General features: G+C 42.8%; 1 protein-coding gene across 2 annotated transcripts in view; it reads left to right on the forward strand.

Annotated features, from left to right (window-relative positions):
• The window catches only part of LOC121552132 (nesprin-2-like), a 236,291-nt gene that overhangs the window by 24,633 nt on the left and 193,141 nt on the right, over window positions 1–18,517 (forward strand). Inside the window, exons 1-11 of one of the 2 annotated variants that reach the window (XM_045211262.1) lie at window positions 3,555–3,691; window positions 4,199–4,260; window positions 8,865–8,960; window positions 10,753–10,830; window positions 11,072–11,164; window positions 12,954–13,165; window positions 13,456–13,655; window positions 14,019–14,125; window positions 15,734–15,823; window positions 16,047–16,160; window positions 16,618–16,755. In XM_045211262.1, the coding sequence (XP_045067197.1) occupies window positions 3,637–3,691; window positions 4,199–4,260; window positions 8,865–8,960; window positions 10,753–10,830; window positions 11,072–11,164; window positions 12,954–13,165; window positions 13,456–13,655; window positions 14,019–14,125; window positions 15,734–15,823; window positions 16,047–16,160; window positions 16,618–16,755 (1,245 nt within the window). In that variant the 5' untranslated portion in view covers window positions 3,555–3,636. Of the gene's footprint in view, window positions 1–3,554; window positions 3,692–4,198; window positions 4,261–8,864; window positions 8,961–10,752; window positions 10,831–11,071; window positions 11,165–12,953; window positions 13,166–13,455; window positions 13,656–14,018; window positions 14,126–15,733; window positions 15,824–16,046; window positions 16,161–16,617; window positions 16,756–18,517 lie in introns of those variants that run through there. The other variant, XM_045211261.1, reaches the window with a different exon arrangement.

An 18,517-nucleotide genomic window follows, 5' to 3' on the forward strand; every position in this document is an offset into this window, starting at 1 on the left:
CAAGTAACAGACACATCTCAACATCAACTGTTCAGAGGAGACTGCGTAAATCAGGCCTTCATGGTCGAATTACTGCAAAGAAACCACTACTAAAGGACACCAATAAGAACAAGAGACTTGCTTGGGCCATGAAACAAGCAATGGATATTAGACCGGTGTAAATCTGTCCTTTGGTCTGATGTGTCCAAATGTCAGATTTTTGGTTCCAACCACCGTGTCTTTGAGAGACGCAGAGTAGGTGAACGGATGATCTCCGCATGTGTGGTTCCCACCATGAAGCATGGAGGAGGAGGTGTGATGGTGTGGGGGTGCTTTGCTGGTGACACTGTCTGTGATTTATTTAGAATTCAAGGCACACATAACCAGCATGGCTACCACAGCATTCTGCAGCGATACGCCATCCCATCTGGTTTGTGCTCAGTGGTACTATCATTTGTTTTTCAACACGACAATGACCTAACACACCTCCAGGCTGCGTAAGGGCTATTTGACCAAGAAGGAGAGTCATGGAGTGCTGCATCAGATGACCTGGCCTCCACAATAACCCAACCTCAACCCAATTGAGATGGTTTGGGATGAGTTGGACCGCAGAGTGAAGGAAAAGCAGCCAACGTGCTCAGCATATGTTGGAACTCCTTCAAGACTGTTGGAAAAGCATTCCAGGTGAAGCTAGTTGAGAGTGTGCAAAGCTGTCATCAAGGTAAAGGGTGGCTACTTTGAAGAATCTCAAATATAAAATATATTTTGATTTGTTTAACTATTTTTTGGTTACTACATGATTCCATATGTGTTATTTCATAGTTTTGATGTCTTCACGATTGTTCTACAATGTAGAAAATAGTAAATATAAAGAAAAACCCTTGAATGAGTAGGTGTGTCCAAACTTTTGACTGGTACTGTATAATAAGGCAATTTGAAATGCCAGACGGGCTCATTTTTCTAACTTGATCACTAATAATCAGAATAATTTGAGAGTACTCTTCTCAACCATTGATGGCCTGATAAATCCTACCCCTGCAAATCTATGTGAACTTTCCTACACATCTAAATGTGATGAGTTTGCGACATATTTCAGAGATAAGATAACAAACGTTAGGCTTGGTATCAGTCAAGACCTGATTAGAAGTTTGATGATGTGTCCTAGCCTACCACGCAAAGGCACTATGGATTTATTTTCCCTGGTTGACACAGACATGCTCAAGAAAGTGATATTACAACTTAAGCCTTCTCGATCCTATCCCCCCCACCTTCTTCAAAACAGCTTTTAATTGCATATCTGAAGAAGTGCAAGCTATTGTTAATCACTCCCTGTTCACAGGCACTTTCCCCACTGCTCTAAAAAACTGCTAGTATTCTAGATTCTTCAGCGCTTAGATATTTTCAGCCAATCTCCAACCTATTCTTAGGCAAAATCTTAGAGCCAATACAGATGCCGAACTGTCACAAGTGTAGAGAGGAGTAGGCAGGAGGCAGGAGGCAGTCGCAGGTTTAGAACTACTGAATTTATTAAAGCACCATAGCTTAAAGTGGGATGAAACCCACAGTGCAAAATATAAAGTACTCAGGAAATAGTAGGAGAGATACCTCTCAGGAAAACAAGCAACATATACAATGACAGACAAAGACAAATGACAGTGATAGAGTGGGGATTGGAACCAGGTGTGTGTAATGATGACGAGACAAGTCTGGGGTTGATGAGTGAAGGGCGTTGCCAGCAGCAGGTTTGGCAGCAGCTAGAACGCTGGCGACGCCGAACGCCTGAGCTGGACAGGAGGGGGTGTCTTGGATTTAAGTGCTGCATTCAACACTGTTGACCATGATGTCCTTCTAGACAGACTAGAGAGGTGGGTTGGCCTCTCAGGTCCAGTTCTAAATTGCTTTAGGACCTATTTAACCAGTTGAGAGTTTTTTGTCACATATTGTGTTCCACAAAGTTAGATTTTGGGTCCGGTACTGTTCAGTTTATATATGTCACCCCTTGGCAGCGTTATCAGAAAGCACAGCATTGATTTTCACTGCTATGCAGACGATACACAACTTTACATTTCTGTGTCACCGGAGGATTTTAGCTCCACGGATAAATTATTAGACTCTATTAGTGATTTAAATACTTGGATGGCTCACAACTTCCTCCAGCGAAATCAAGACAAGACCAAGGTACTTATTGTTGGAGCCAAAGCACAGAGAGAGAATCTGGCCGCACATTTTAATTCACGGGCAATAAAGATAAAACACAAGATAAAAAACCTAGGTGTTATTTTAGATTCTGATCTCAATTTCAAATCACACATTAGGAATGTGACCAAAATATATTTTACCACCTGAGGAACATTGCCAAGGTGCGGCCGTTTTTCTCTCAGACTGATACAGAGAGGCTTGACTACTATAATGCTCTCCTGTGTGGTCTACCCAAGAAAGCCATTTGCAAAACATACAGAATGCTGCAGCACGGGTACTGACCAAGACCAGATGGAGAGCAGAAATTGCACTGGTTTTAAGGTCTCTGCACTAGCTGCCTGTGAGTTTAAGAATTCATTTAAAGATTATTCTATTGGTTTTTAAATCAATCCACGATTGTGCACCCCAATACATGTCAGACATGCTTTTAAGTTATGTACCCAGTAGGTCCCTCAGGTCCTATGGCACTGGCCTTTTAACTATCCCAAAGCCTAGGACCAAGAGGCATGGAGAGGCAGCCTTTAGTTATAATCCCACCAGCCTCTAGAATGTGTCTTTGTGTCTGTGTGAGAGAGAGCGAGAGAGAGAGAAAGGTGTGTCACAGTCTTGGAGCACATATTGGTGCAGTCTTTTGGCCCTATAAACCCTTTTTGCCTGTGTGTGTGTGTGTGTGTGTGTGTATGTGTGTGTGTGTGTGTGTGTGTGTGGGTGTGGGTGTGTGGTGAGTATGTCTTAAATTTTTTGGAGCCTGTCCCGTCATGTATCATGAACACCTTGGCCAGATCCCAGAACCAAAGCTGTCTCTAGCTATCCTTAATTAGCACAGGAAGAAACCTTGCCCCACTGTAAGGAATGGTCTGAAAGGAATCTGTCGGCAATCACAGAGAAAGAGAGGGAGAGAGAGAGCGGGAGCGAGAGAGAGATATTTTGAGTTGTAAGTGGAGTTTTGTGTCTGGTCATGATACACTGATACTCAAGGAGAGAGACAGAGAAGAGAGTCAGACAGAGAAGAGAGTCAGAGAGAGAAGAGAGTCAGAGAGAGAAGAGAGTCAGAGAGAGAGAGAGAGCGAGTGAGAGTCAGAGAGAGAGAGTCAGAGAGAGAGAGAGAGAGAGAGAGAGAGAGAGAGAGAGAGAGAGAGAGAGAGAGAGAGAGAGAGAGAGAGAGAGAGAGAGAGAGAGAGAGAGAGAGAGAGAGAGAGGAGAGAGAGAGAGAGAGAGAGAGAGAGAGAGAGAGAGAGAGAGAGAGAGAGAGAGAGAGAGAGAGAGAGAGAGAGAGAGAGAGAGAGAGAGAGAGAGAGAGAGAGAGAGAGAGAGAGAGAGAGAGAGAGAGAGAGAGAGAGAGAGAGAGAGAGAGAGAGAGAGAGAGAGAGAGAGAGAGAGAGAGAGAGAGAATAAAGAGACAGAGTGGGTCATAAGTGGAGTTTTGTGTCTGGTCATGATCCACTGGGCAGCTTAAGAATGAAGGGTCAACAATCTGAAATGGAGACAGAGGTCCCTGAATACTCTGACTTTGGTAAGTTTGGCCTTATTTAGTCGCATCACAATTTGGACAGCAGTTGTCTAAAGAGCTAACGTGTGTTTTTCAGTCTATATTTGTGAAAGTTATATGGATATTGCATACATCATATGCAATGGAGAATTTCTGACTGATTCATTCAACTTTACTGCAAAATTCATGGTGATTTCACTGATGAATGCATCATACTCAAAGTGTGAACAAGACATAACTGTAACACAGAAAATTGATGCTATTTATTAAAATATTTCTGCAATATTGACCCTTTTCTTCTATGTTGGAACAAACAACTAATTTCAAATTATTCTTGACTCTTCGACCAATGTATACTCTAGCCACCAGTTGTACCACCAATTGGATGTGTCCCAAATGGCACCCTCTTCCCTATATAATGCACTACTTTTGACCAGAGCCTTATGGGCCCTGGTAAAAAGTGGTGCACTATAAATACGGTGCCATTTGTGATGCAGACTATGTAATGTAGCGTCTTTCTTTTCCCAATAGTGGAGCAAGAACAGATTCAGAAGAGAACCTTCACCAATTGGATCAATGCTCAACTATCTAAGGTGAGTCTAAAGATGGAAAGTCCAGTGTGTGTGTGTATGTATGTGTGTGTGTCTGTGTATGTGTGGGCATGCGTGCTTGCGTCTGTGCATTCGTGTGTGTGTGTCAGGCAACATGAGTCTAAGATGGAGTATAGCAACATTACGTGATTGCCTGGATAGATATAACTTGAATAGGTTTAAGTTATGAACATGAAAAGAGAGAAGAGACACAAATAGATATCTGGAGATACAGTTGAAGTCGAAAGTTTACATACACCTTAGCCAAATACATTAAACTCAGTTTTTCACAATTCCTGACATTTAATCCTAATTTAAAGGTCAGTTAGGATCACCACTTTATTTTAAGAATGTGAAATCTCAGAATAATAGTAGAGAGAATGATTTATTTCAGCTTGTATTTATTTAATCACATTCCCAGTGGGTCAGAAGTTTACATACACTCAATTAGTATTTGGTAGCATTGCCTTTAAATTGTTTAACTTGGGTCAAACGTTTCGGGTAGCCTTCCACAAGCTTCCCACAATAAGTTAGGTGAATTTTGGCCCATTCCTCCTGACAGAGCTGGTGTAACTGAGTCAGGTTTGTAGGCCTCCTTGCTCGCAAACGCTTTTTCAGTTCTGCCCACAAATGTTCTATAGGATTGAGGTCAGGGCTTTGTGATGGCCACTCCAATACCTTGACTTTGTTGTCCTTAAGCCATTTTTCCACAACTTTGGAAGTAATTGTCCATTTGGAAGACCCATTTGCGATCAAGCTTTAACTTCCTGACTGATGTCTTGAGATGTTGCTTCAATATATCCACATAATTTTCCTTCCTCATGATGCCATCTATTTTGTGAAGTGCACTAGTCCCTCCTGCAGCAAAGCACCCCCACAGCATGATGCTGCCACCCTCGTGCTTCACGGTTGGGATGGTGTTCTTCGGCTTGCAAGCGTCCCCCTTTTTCCTCCAAACATAACGATGTTCATTATGGCCAAACAATTCTATTTTTGTTTCATCAGACCAGAGGACATTTCTCCAAAAAGTACGATCTTTGTCCCCATGTGCAGTTGCAAACCGTAGTCTGGCTTTTTTAATGGCGGTTTTGGAGCAGTGGCTTTTTCCTTGCTGAGCGGCCTTTCAGGTTATGTCGATATAGGACTTGTTTTACTGTGGATATAGATACTTTTGTACCTGTTTCCTCCAGCATCTTCACAAGGTCCTTTGCTGTTGTTCTGGGATTGATTTGCACTTTTCGCACCAAAGTACGTTCATCTCTAGGAGACAGAACGCGTCTCCTTCCTGAGCAGTATGACGGCTGCGTGGTGCCATGGTGTTTATACTTGCGTACTATTGTTTGTACAGATGAACGGGGTACCTTCAGGCATTTGGAAATTGCTCCCAAGGATGAACCAGACTTGTGGAGGTCTACAATTCTTTTTCTGAGGTCTTGGCTGATTTCTTTTGATTTTCCCATGATGTCAAGCAAAGAGGCACTGAGTTTGAAGGTAGGCCTTGAAATACATCCACAGGTACACCTCCAATTGACTCAAATGATGTCAATTAGCCTATCAGAAGCTTCTAAAGCCATGACATCATTTTCTGGAATTTCCCAAGCTGTTTAAAGGCACAGTCAACTTAGTGTATGTAAACTTCTGACCCACTGGAATTGTGATACAGTGAATTATAAGTGAAATAATCTGTCTGTAAACAATTGTTGGAAAGATGACTTGTGTCATGCACAAAGTAGATGTCCTAACCAACTTGCCAAAACTATAGTTTGTTAACAAGACATTTGTGGAGTGGTTGAAAAACGAGTTTTAATTACTCTAACCTAAGTGTATGTTAACTTACGACTTCAACTGTAAATCGTCACAGCTCCCCCGTCCATTTTACTTTTCAGGAGACGCTTTTGAACTGAAACATGCTATTTTAAGATGGATAACCTCACCACTCTCATCTGCAACGCCCTGTCCAAACTTAACCGGTAACACCACTCGTAAAACATCCCTCGTGTAGTCTCTACATGATGCTGTTATGAGCGTAATATACTATAACTTTATTATCATTTTGTGAGGTCAGCATACAAAATACACACACTCAAGCCACTGTTTGGCACAAAGCCAACTTCATAAGCTTACAAAGATAATTGTTTATAGTCATGAGACTATAAAGACACTTCTTGTCAGATCTGTTGCTAAAAACTGAAATCAGCTGTCATTACTGTCGAAGACTTCCATGACTCTGATGTGTTCAGGTTAAAACCATGAGGAGTATGGCCTGTGTGGTCCAGCGGTTAGTATCCCAGACTCCGGCAAACATGTATACCAGAGTAGGGTTTGAATCCGACCCACTGCCCATTTGACTCACAATATCTCCCACCTTTCCTGTTTCCTCTTCACTGTCCTATCTTAATAAATACATAAAAACTCTCCCCCCCAAAATATATATAAAGTATATACAGTACCAGTCAAAGGTTTGGACACACCTACTCATTCAAGGGTTTTTCTTAATTTTTACTATTTTCTACATTGTAGAATAATAGTGAAGACATCAAAACTATGAAATAACACATATGGAATCATGTAATAACTGAAAAAGTGTTAAACAAATCAAAATATATGTTATATTTGAGATTCTTACCTTGATGACAGCTTTGCACACTCTTGGCATTCTCTCAACCAGCTTCATGAGGTAGTCACCTGGAATGCATTTCAATTAACAGGTGTGCCTTCATAAAAGTTAATTTGTGGAATTTATTTCCTTCTTAATGCGTTTGAGCCAATCAGTTGTGTTGTGACAAGGTAGAGGTGGTATACAGAAGATAGCCCTATTATGGCAAGAACAGCTCAAATAAGCAAAGAGAAACGACAGTCCATCATTCCTTTAAGACATGAAGGTCAGTCAATACGGAAAATATCAAGAACTTTGAAGGTTTCTTCAAGTGCAGTCACAAAAACCATCAAGCGCTATGATGAAACTGGCTCTCATGAGGACCGCCACAGGAAAGGAAGACCCAGAGTTACCTCTGCTGCAGAGGATAAGTTCATTAGAGTTAACTGCACCTCAGATTGCAGCACAAATAAAGGCTTCACAGAGTTCAAGCAACAGACACATCTCAACATCAACTGTTCAGAGGAGACTGCGTGATCAGGCCTTCATGGTCGAATTGCTGCAAAGAAACCACTACTAAAGGACACCAATAAGAAGAAGAGACTTGCTTGGGCCAAGAAACACGAGCAATGGACATTAGACCGGTGGAAATCTGTCCTTTGGTATGATGAGTCCAAATGTGAGATTTTTGGTTCCAACCGCTGTGTCTTTGTGAGACGCAGAGTAGATCAACGGATGATCTCCCCATGTGTGGTTCCCACCGTGAAGCATGGAGGAGGAGGTGTGATGGTGTGGGGGTGCTTTGCTGGTGACACTGTCTGTGATTTATTTAGAATTCAAGGCACACTTAACCAGCATGGCTACCACAGCATTCAGCAGCGATACGCCATCCCATCTGGTTTAGGGTAGTGGGACTATCATTTGTTTTTCAACAGGACAATGACCCAAAACACACCTCCAGGCTGTGTAAGGGCTATTTGACCAAGAAGGAGAGTGATGATGCTACATCAGATGACCTGGCCTCCACAATCACCCAACCTCAACCCAATTGAGATGGTTTGGGATGAGTTGGACCGCAGAGTGAAGGAAAAGCAGCCAACAAGTGCTCAGCATATGTGGGAACTTCTTCAAGACTGTTGGAAAAGCATTCCTCATAAAGCTGGTTGAGAGAATGCCAAGAGTGTGCAAAGCTGTCATCAAGGCAAAGGGTGGCTACTTTGAAGAATATAAAATATATTTTGATTTGTTTAACACTTTTTTGGTTACTACATGATTCCATATGTGTTATTTCATAGTTTTGATGTCTTCACTATTATTCTACAATGTAGAAAATAGTAAAAATGAGTAGTAAAAATTAGTAGGTGTGTCCAAACTTTTGACTGGTAGTTTATATTTATTTGAAACGAGTCGTGCCTCTGGGGAGAACTTGTTAAATCTCTCACTGCGCGTAGCTCTGTGATTGCCTTCTCTGTTGTGAAGGGCTCATTAGGACATTAGCACTACTAGACTTGACTTACAGCAGCCTGTCAAATGCTGACTCATTGCACAGTGAAGTGAAGGGGGGTTGTACGACAGGGGGCTAAAGTATTAATAGAGCCTGGGCAGAGGAGCAGGCTAGCAGGTTGTAAGGTGAGCTGACCCCCCTTCCCACCTCCACCCCCACATCCACGTTGCTCAGCACCAGATTCTAACTACTTCAATCTCTCATCATAAAAGGGATAACCTGTGATCTATTATATCTTATTACCTCTGTAAGAAGACCTATATACACAAGGCCCCCTCACTGATTTCAACTTTTCTGTGCCCAAAATATAATTTGCTCCAGTATGATTCATATACTGTAGGTTCATTGATGTGTTTATAAAAAGTTTAAATAGCATGAAGAGGTAGTGCGTTTTCAGCATCTCTTGTAATATTTTGGATCAGCCAATCAAGTTGTCTCACCCAAGTCATCATATGAGTTATAGTACCTCATGGATTATAATAGTTGTTGTTCTTTGTGTTGTCCCAGAGGAGCCCTCCCACAACAGTGCTGGACCTGTTCTCTGACCTTAGAGATGGGGCGTGCCTCCTTGACCTGCTCGAGGTGATGAGCGGCCAGCGCATGGTGAGTGATCCCCCATGAGAGGGTTAAGTTTAGGGTTAGGATAGGGGTCAGGCTTAGGGTTAGGGTTAGTGGTAGGGATGTAATGATTCACCGATACACATCAGTCCCCGGTTCAAATGTTTAAGATATGAGTGCATCGCTCTGCGGGACCCCAAACCAATCCAAATGTAGAATGCATCGATCAGAAAATCGATTCAAACATTACAAATTGCCAGTTCATTAACATTATTTGCAAAAATGACTTTCTTTCTACCTTCCGGAAATACCTCTCTTCTTTTGTGACAACTGTGTCCTCACCTTCAGTGTCGAACTAAGCATGTAATTATGTTGACAGTTATTTTGCATATCGAGCAACCCCAGGCAATATCAGCAGCCTAGTAAAAGTGTGTGCACTGAGCAATGAGAGGTAGGCCTATTCCTGATCTGGCACATCTGCACATCACCTTCAGCATTCAAATGTTTATAAAATGGCTTGCGCAATATTAGGCTTTATTAGTTCAGTGACAACCAATGTAATTTGTTAGGTTATTTTGATCAAATGTGCTGTTGAAATTAGTTAGTGCATGGAATCGTATTGTATTGCATCGAACCGAATCACATCGATTCGTTCCTCTAATCAAAACGAATCTCATCAAATCATTTCAAGCTAAAATGTATCATTCCTGTACCATATCGGAGCCCATGTAACTAGATGCATATCGAATCGTCTTGAAAGGGAATTAAGCACATCGCTAGTTAGTGAATAGTTAGTTGAAATGACAGTTGTTGATCATCTATTGAACATCTACAAACCATCAACAGAATTTGGGACTATCCAAATACAGTGATACCAGATTTGTATTATTTTATTTATACATTTTATAAATGTAACCTATATTTAACCAAGAAATACCTTGAGATAAGGGATCCCTTTTTTCGAGGGAGACCTGGCAGCTTACAGTATAAGTCATTGTACATGGTAAAATGGACAAGAAGGTACCCCTTACGCCACAAGGGATATTCAGTAACAGTCCTGAAGGGCCGTAGCACTATTGACTTTCACTGGCCCTGTATGGCTCAGTTGGTAGAGCATAGCGATCGTGGGTTTGATTCCCGCTGGGGCCACCCATAGGGAAATGTATGCACTTATGACCAAGTTGCTTTGGATGAAAGTGTCTGCTAAATGAAATATATTATATTATTGACTGAGTTCCAGGCTGGCTACATTGCAGTCGCCTGCCAGATCTCACCCTTACAAAAAAAGTTGTAACTGCAGTCGACTGGGGTATTTTGGACGAAGTAATTGCAGAATAACTGCAGTGTACTGCAGTTGAACTGCAGTTATACTGCACTCTAACTGCAGTTACACTTGCTTTATCTTGGCCAGGTCGCAGTTGTAAATGAGAACTTGTTCTCAACTGGCTTACCTGGTTAAATAAAGGTGAAATAAAAATAAAAAAAACACTGCAAAATTACTGCAGTAAAAAAAACGGTGTTATTTTGGATGCAGTATTTGAAGCATACTGCAGTTATACTGCACTCTGACTGCAATCTTTTTTCTTAAGGGTACCCTGCTGGGATAGGTGTTTAAGATATCAGCTAACTCCATCATATAATATAGCAATTGGTGCCCAACTGTGTAGTCGATTACGTGGCATGCAATAATTTGTTGATCCACGTTGCACTACTGCAATGTAGTCGGCCTGGAATGCAACCGATCTTTCCCTCTAATTCGGGACTGATTCACTCAGGGTCGGGGCTACAGGTTGATTTGGGATTCAGGGAACGTGTTGATAATTTTTTTCTCCCACAGCAACGGGAGAGGGGCCACGGGTTTTTTCAGCACAGGGGTAACATTCAGACGGCCTTGAACTTCCTCAAGAAGAAATCGGTAAGAGCGCATGTGTGAGTGTGGAAGAATCTGATAAGGCAGACAAATTAAAACAAAAATAATGCTACATTTTATAAATACAATAATAGATTTGATATTTTCTAAGTATTGTGATCGAAAAAACTGTAACTGTAAGTTGCTCTGAATAAGAGCATCTGCTAAATGACTAAAATGTAAATGTAAAATGGTGTGTCAGGGGTTGGCTTGTTCTAATAGCATGCCTCTGTTAACCCAAATCCAGGTTAAACTGGTGAACATCAACATCCCGGACATCATTGACGGACGCCCCTCCATCATCCTGGGCCTCATATGGACCATCATCCTCCACTGTCACGTGGGTGTCTGCACAGTTTAGCCCATGACGTACCCTTTTCACACTATCAGGCTAACGCTTTGAACACACCGACTGTGTCATTGCGTTTTGGTACACCAGAAGTACATTCATTTCCAATGGAATGCTGCGTTTGCCTTGCAGCATTGTGTTGCAGAGGCAGTTGCAGTGCGTTCTGTGTGGTGCATACGTTGGATTTATCGAAGGTATGCGTCAAACTGTATGCGTAATCGGGTTGACAGAAATGGCAGCAGAAGGTGAATGTTGTTGCACACATAACTAGATGATGCTGCATACTATTTTGCGCAATGACACAGTCGGTGTGTTCAAAGCATAAGGCTACACAGAGATGTATGAAAACGCATGCATTCATCATTTTCCTTTTCTGTCTGTCAAAAGTTCAACTCGTAAAAATGTTTTGGACTAGTTGCATACACACAAAAGCGGACATATTGTGCGTTTGTTGACAGACAATCTCTGTTGTCCATTATCCGTCAATGGATGATCCCCTTTGAAAAACGATTGGCTCAATTAGTAATTTTTTGGACAAGAAAATCTCTGTGTTGCCGAACCCTCATGCCGAACCAAACTGTTCTGTGCTGGCTTGGATATTTGATTTTCACATTGTCCTTTCCAGCACTTTTCCAGCAACTATGGTGGATGCGTAACCAGGCCAGCGCACTACAGGTCAGCTTGGTTTGGCTCGGCTCAGTATTGTGAAAAGGCTCTTGGTGACGAATTCTGTCACATTCAAAGAAAACCAATATTATGTTGTTGTTTTTTACGGTGCAAACAAGCAATAATATGTTTTGCACTGTGCATTCAATAGTTAGTTTAAATGTGGATGCAATGATAATATCAATCTTATTGCTCTACATAATATGACACCAGACTACATTGGCATGGCTATTCATGCTATATTGTCTAACATTTCAATATACTGGTATTGCTGCTTGATAGACATTGTTTATAGATGACTTATGAAATGTCCAGAGACCATTGATTGGTCAGCACAAAAGCTTGATTCTTATTAAAAAAGTGAACATTTAGTTTAGTATTTGTATCAATATTTCAACCAATATAAGGAGTGTAACAGTGTGAAACATCCTGTAACAATGTGAGTTCCCGTAAAACCCTTCTTTTCTGACTTTGATGGTTTTGATATCAGGGATATAATGGCTAGATAATACCGTATTACATTACAGAACATATCCTGTGTCCTTGAGGTATTCTGTCTCTTTAACCACACCTATAGCTTCAATGGCCTCAAAGTACAAGAGACTCTCCATTCATGTAGTGTAGACGAGCCCTGGGAAATAGACTTTGCATTTAGTTTCTGCTCAGGAACAATGCTGAATACAATAACTTACAGGAGTGTTCTCAGTCAGTTTGGTTCTATATAGAAGGACAGAGGAGGGAGGACTTTTTGTTTAGATACTACAGGGAGGTAGTGTGGGGTGGTTATATGTCAATGTGAAATTGAAATGCGACAGTACATTCAAGGGGGTCTGATTAGTAGGGCCAGATGGAAGACCCTGGTTTATAAAGTGTATTTATAAAGCCCTTTTTACATCAGGCACAAGTGTTTTCGCATTAACCTGACCTAGATCCCAAAGAGCAAGGAGAAGCAGAAGCATAGTGGCCTGGAAAAAAAACCTAGAAGAAAGAAACACTGTTAGAGAATAGCTATGAAAAAATACAATGTAAACTACTTCATTTTGAGGAAAAGGACTCTCTTCCAATGCAAATCAGTGTTCCCCAATATTCAATCGCTATCTGCTTTGTGTCCCAGATTGAGGAGCTGGCCAGCACACTGTCCTTCGGCTCACGTCACTCTTCCTTGGACTCCCTGGCCAGTCTGGACTCTCGCTCCAGTAGCCCTGCCCTGGGAAGCCCAACCCCGGGTAGTCCCGCCCCTCGAGGGCGCGCATCACCCCTCCACGCCCGCTTCCGCGTCTCGGCCAAGAAGGCCCTGCTGATGTGGGTCCGAGACCAGTGCCAAAGGTGGATTCCGCCTACATGTATTTCTATAACACACACAGACATAAACAGACACACATGAACACACACCACCATGCATGATTTCTTAAAATGTTGTTAAAATTGTCTTCTTTCTCTTTCTCTCTCTCTCTCTCTCTCTCTCTCTCTCTCTCTCTCTCTCTCTCTCTCTCTCTCTCTCTCTCTCTCTCTCTCTCTCTCTCTCTCTCTCTCTCTCTCTCTCTCTCTCTCTCTCTCTCTCTCTCTGTGTCTTTCCCCCTATCTCTCTATCTCCCTTCCTACTTCCCTCCCGCCAGGGCTGACTGCTCCCTCAGCATCAAGGACTTTAAGTGCAGCTGGCGCAGTGGGGTGGCATTCCTGGCCATCCTGTGTTCTCTGAGACCAGACCTGGTGGACCTAACTCAGGCCCAGTCTAGAAGCAACCAGCAGAATCTGGAGGAGGCCTTCCATCTGGCTGAGCAGGAGCTGCACATCCCCCGTCTGCTGGAGCCCCAGGGTGAGGACCAGTCCATATTAGATAAAACAAGAAAACTTGGTATAGTGCCGGAGTCTGGTTGAACGGTAACACTACTGACACCGGACTATGCATACCCCCTGGCGACGGGGGTTCGAGTCTCAAATCAGCCACCCCATTTTTTTCCTGATCTCCAAACTTTCCATCTGTCCTGTCAATACAAAAGGAGATCGAAACCCCCCCCAAAAAAATAAAATAAAGTTGAGGAGTTAGTCGGTCTTCATAAGGTGATGCCATGATGTTGACAAAGAAACAAGACAATATACTGTACATTACATGATATACATTACATAAAAATTACTATGGGAGTTTCATTGAATGTGGCTTTGTCTCTTTTAATTTTAGACATTGACGTGAAAGACCCAGACGAAAAGTCCATCATGACCTACGTGGCACAGTTCCTGCAATATTCCAATGACCTCCCCACACCACCCGACGATGATGACCTGCAGGTCAGCGGTCACGTTCCCATTTCCCCACCTTGTGCAAACCACTTACAGTATACTGTAGGCTAGGGGTATGCAAATCCGAGCCTGAAGGTCCGGAGTAGTGCTGGTTTTTCTGTTCTGCCTGATAATTAATTGCACCCACCTGGTGTCCCAGGTCGAAATCAGTCCTTGATTAGAGGGAAATAATGAAAGTCAGCCAGTGGAACTGGCTTCGAGGTCCAGATTTGAATGTGCCTGCTGTAAGCAATATGCTATTATATGCTTCAGTCATAGTGCATTGTGCTTTTCAACTATCTTATGTTTAGTTGTTAAATTAGCATAGCTGAAGGAGAGGATGTTAGACTACTGAGATGTACCCATTCTCCTGCTTTGCAGTCAATCTCTCTTCCTTTTGTTCATAATTGTCTGTCCGTCTGTTTGTCCATCTGTCCTTCCATCCGTCTGTCCTTCCAGCCGTCCGTCTGTCCCAATGACTGTATACGGTATATAAATGGACAAAGCCATCGATCACATGACACCATTCATTCCCATGTGAAGACTCAATAGCGCGTTGAAGCCAAATGAAGTCGGTTAAGATGGCATCTCATAGAGACATAGGCCTTTTATCAATTAGATTTGCTCACCTTCTGCTTCCTCTCTTCTCCGTCCTCTATCGCCTCCTTTTGAAAAAGGTCAAAGTTAATCGAGGACAGTCGGCGAGGAGAGTGAACGTGGATGGAATAGCGCTTGCTTGAAATGAGACTGTCCTTCTCCACTCCACATTAGGCAAATCACATTTACAGGGGTGGATCCCAAAATGACAAATGAAGTTAGTTGTGCAAGGCATTTTATAGATAAAACAATAAGTAGCATATTGTTTTTAAACGTGTGCATGTTTTTATCCCCTTTCACAACTCTTCCGCGCCAGGATAAACATGAGTATCCTCGATGAAAGGTGGCTATTGAGAAGGGGAGGACACTCTTCCATTTGCCTACTAATGAACAGACACACTCCTTGACCACTTATCGGTTTCCGGGTCACGGAGGAGAGCGGACGGAGGAGAGATGACAGAGGAAACCCCATAGCATTCGCAGTTTGAGCTACTCAAGGAAGTGACGTTGCAGGCTAGCTCAGTGCTGCCCCCTCTCATTGAGTAACTCAAGTTGAAGGCCGACCGGGGTACTGCAGGCTGCCATTAGCAACTACATCATCTTTATAACTTTTTTTGTGTGCGATAAAAAAAAAAAAATTGGTTCAAGGACATACATCTGGAGGCAATTATTGGTGCCATTATTGTCTTTAAATTTTTTTTTTCTACATGATGATTGACGACGAAGATTGCCATTTTTCCAGTCACTATAATGGGGGATCCTGTTTTCTAAAAACAATGCCTGCGGTACCACGGTCGGCCTTGAACTTCCGTGGCTTCAATGAGAGGGGGCAGTCGTTCTCCCCTGGTCCGTCCCTTCCGTCTGTCCATCCCTTCTGCCCATCCATCTATCCAACCCTCCTTCCTTCCTTCGATCCATCCATCCATCCAGATTCCTGCACTGTAATGTTTATCTCTCTTCTTCCTCCTCCTTTTCCTTTTCCTCCTCTTCTTCTCTCCTCTTGCTGGTGGGGTGGTGCAGCTGTTCACCCAGGCTCTGCCCCCCTGCCTCTCTCCTATCAATCTGCCCTCTCACTTCACCCCCGCCATCGCTGTCTCTCCCCTGCACCAGGTACACTGTGCATGCACAAATTTCACAAAAAAAAATACTACCTAAACATTGCTATAGCAGGTTTGATTGAATTCCAACATAAGGGGTGAATCCTAACTTCTACTTTTCACATTGCATTGATGTCAGTGGGAGACCAAGTAAAAATGAGTGAAAGAGTGAAGTGTGCGTGAATGAGTGATGTTGTATTGATAATGCCTTCTTTTGTAACTTGTTATGATCCCAGGCCTCACCCAATCAAAGAGCCCGGGAGGTGACCTGCTGGCTACAACGGGCCTATCAGGAGCTGCTGGAGGTGTGGGCCTCCACTGAGAAAAAAGCCTATGCAGAGCGGTATCAGGTTAGACCTTTTTCACACTATCATGCCGTCCCTGACTTTAAGGGATAGTTCACTCAATTAGTATTTTTTGGATTAATTCACTGTTATTGCAGTCCCAACTTTTTTTTCCATTTCAGCAGTCAAGTTTTCAAGATGGACCACTTTCACTACAAAATGCATCATCACAGTTTATGCTCTGTTCTGAAAGTGCTCCATCTTGAAAACTTGACTGAAATGTCAGAAATGTCAGGCCAAATCAGCTCATTTTTATCGACCTGAGCTGTGCTGAAACTGCTGAAATGGACAACATGAAAGCCAGCACAGTACGGTTCAGGTCTGTATGACCATTGTGTGACCAACCAAATGTTTAATCCGGGTCATTCACGTGACTGCATTAGCCCACTGAGCTAAAGCCTATATGTTACACTCTGTCATATACATAATATGTTTTCCTATGTGACGTCTATATGGGCTCCAGGCATTCCAGGCATTTGCGGTCTCCTTCAGTGAGCAGCGGCGGCCAGTGATGCCCCTGTTGGGAGCCATGCGACGCTGCCCGGAGCCCAGCGAGGAGCAACGTGCCCTAAGAGCAGCCTGGGACCGCCTGGAAGAGAAGGTGAGAGAAACTCATATAGAGATAACCAGGGTTCGGGTCAATTTTAATTTAAGTCAGTCAATTCAGGAAGTAAACTGAAATTCCAAGTCAATAATTAAAAAAGGGCATCTATTTTCAATGATTTCTCAATAAATCGAAAAGGAGAAGCTATTTTTTTGTAAAGGTTTATTTAATGTTATTTTTTTGTGATCTAATTACATCTATTGCCTCACTGCAGTCACCAGTGGGGGTTTGTAGAAGCTGCCCCTGTTATACTATCACATATTCCATTTTAATTTTGGGTAATTACATAATTCATTGACATGGATCAGGTATCACATGATTGTTACAGAATCATGGCCCTGTGTATATATACAGCATATATACAGTGCATTCGGAAAGTATTCAGACCCCTTCACTTTTTCCACATTTTGTTACGTTACAGCCTTATTCTAAAATGGATAAAATATATATATATATCCTCATCAATCTACACACAATACCCCATAATGACGAAGCAAAAACAGGTTTTTAGAAAATTTTGCAAATGTATTAAGACCTGGTATATCACATTTACAAAAGTATTCAGACCCTTTACTCAGTACTTTGTTGCACCTTTGGCATCGATTACAGCCTCGAGTCTTCTTGGGTATGACGCAACAAGCGTGGCACAACTGTATTTAGGGAGTGTCTCCCATTCTTCTCTGCTGATCCTCTCAAGCTCTGTCAGGTTGGATGGGGAGCGTTGCTGCACAGCTATTTTCAGGTCTCTCCAGATATGTTTGATTGGGTTCAAGTCCGGACTCTGGCTGGGCCACTCAAGGACATTCAGAGACTTGTCTCGAAGCCACTCCTGCATTGTCTTGGCTGTGTGCTTATGGTTGTTGTCCTGTTGGAAGGTGAACCTTTGCCCCAGTCTGAGGTCCTGGAGCAGGTTTTCATCAAGGATCTCGCTATACTTTGCTCCGTTCATCTTTCCTTCGATCCTGACTAGTCTCCCAGTCCCTGCCGCTGAAAACTTCCCCACAGCATGATGCTGCCACCACCATGCTTCACCGTAGGGATGGTGCCAGGTTTCCTCCAGACGTGACACTTGTCATTCAGGCCAAAGAGTTCAATCTTGGTTTCATCAGACCAGAGAAGCTTGTTTCTCATGGTCTGAGAGTCCTTTAGGTGCCCTTTGGCAAACTCCAAGTGGGCTGTCATGTGCCTTTTACTGAGGAGTGGCTTCCGTCTGGCCACTCTACCATAAAGGCCTGATTGATGGAGTGCTGCAGAGATGGTGTCCTTCTGGAAGGTTCTCCCATCTCCACAGAGGAACTTTGGAGTTCTGTCAGAGTGACCATCGGATTCTTGGTCACCTCCCTGACCAAGGCCCTTCTCCCCTGATTGCTCAGTTTGGCCGGGTGTCCAGCTCTAAGAAGAGTCTTGGTGGTTCCAAACTTCTTCCATTTAAGAATGATGGAGGCCACTGTGTTCTTGGGGACCTTCAATGCTGCAGACATTTTTTGGTACCCTTCCCCAGATCTGTGCCTCGACACAATCCTGTCTCAGAGCTCTACGGACAATTCCTTCAACCTCATGGCTTGGTTTTTGCTCTGATATGCACTGTCAACTGTGGGACCTTATATAGACAGGTGTGTGCCTTTCCAAATCATGTCCAATCAATTGAATTTACCACAGGTGGACTCCAATCAAGTTGTAGATACATCTCAAGGATGATAAATGGAAACAGGATGTACTTGAGCTGAATTTCGATTATCATAGCAAAGGTTATGAATAC

This window comes from Coregonus clupeaformis, chromosome 36 (assembly GCF_020615455.1).
Source record: "Coregonus clupeaformis isolate EN_2021a chromosome 36, ASM2061545v1, whole genome shotgun sequence".
Classification (NCBI taxonomy): Eukaryota; Metazoa; Chordata; class Actinopteri; order Salmoniformes; family Salmonidae; genus Coregonus; species Coregonus clupeaformis.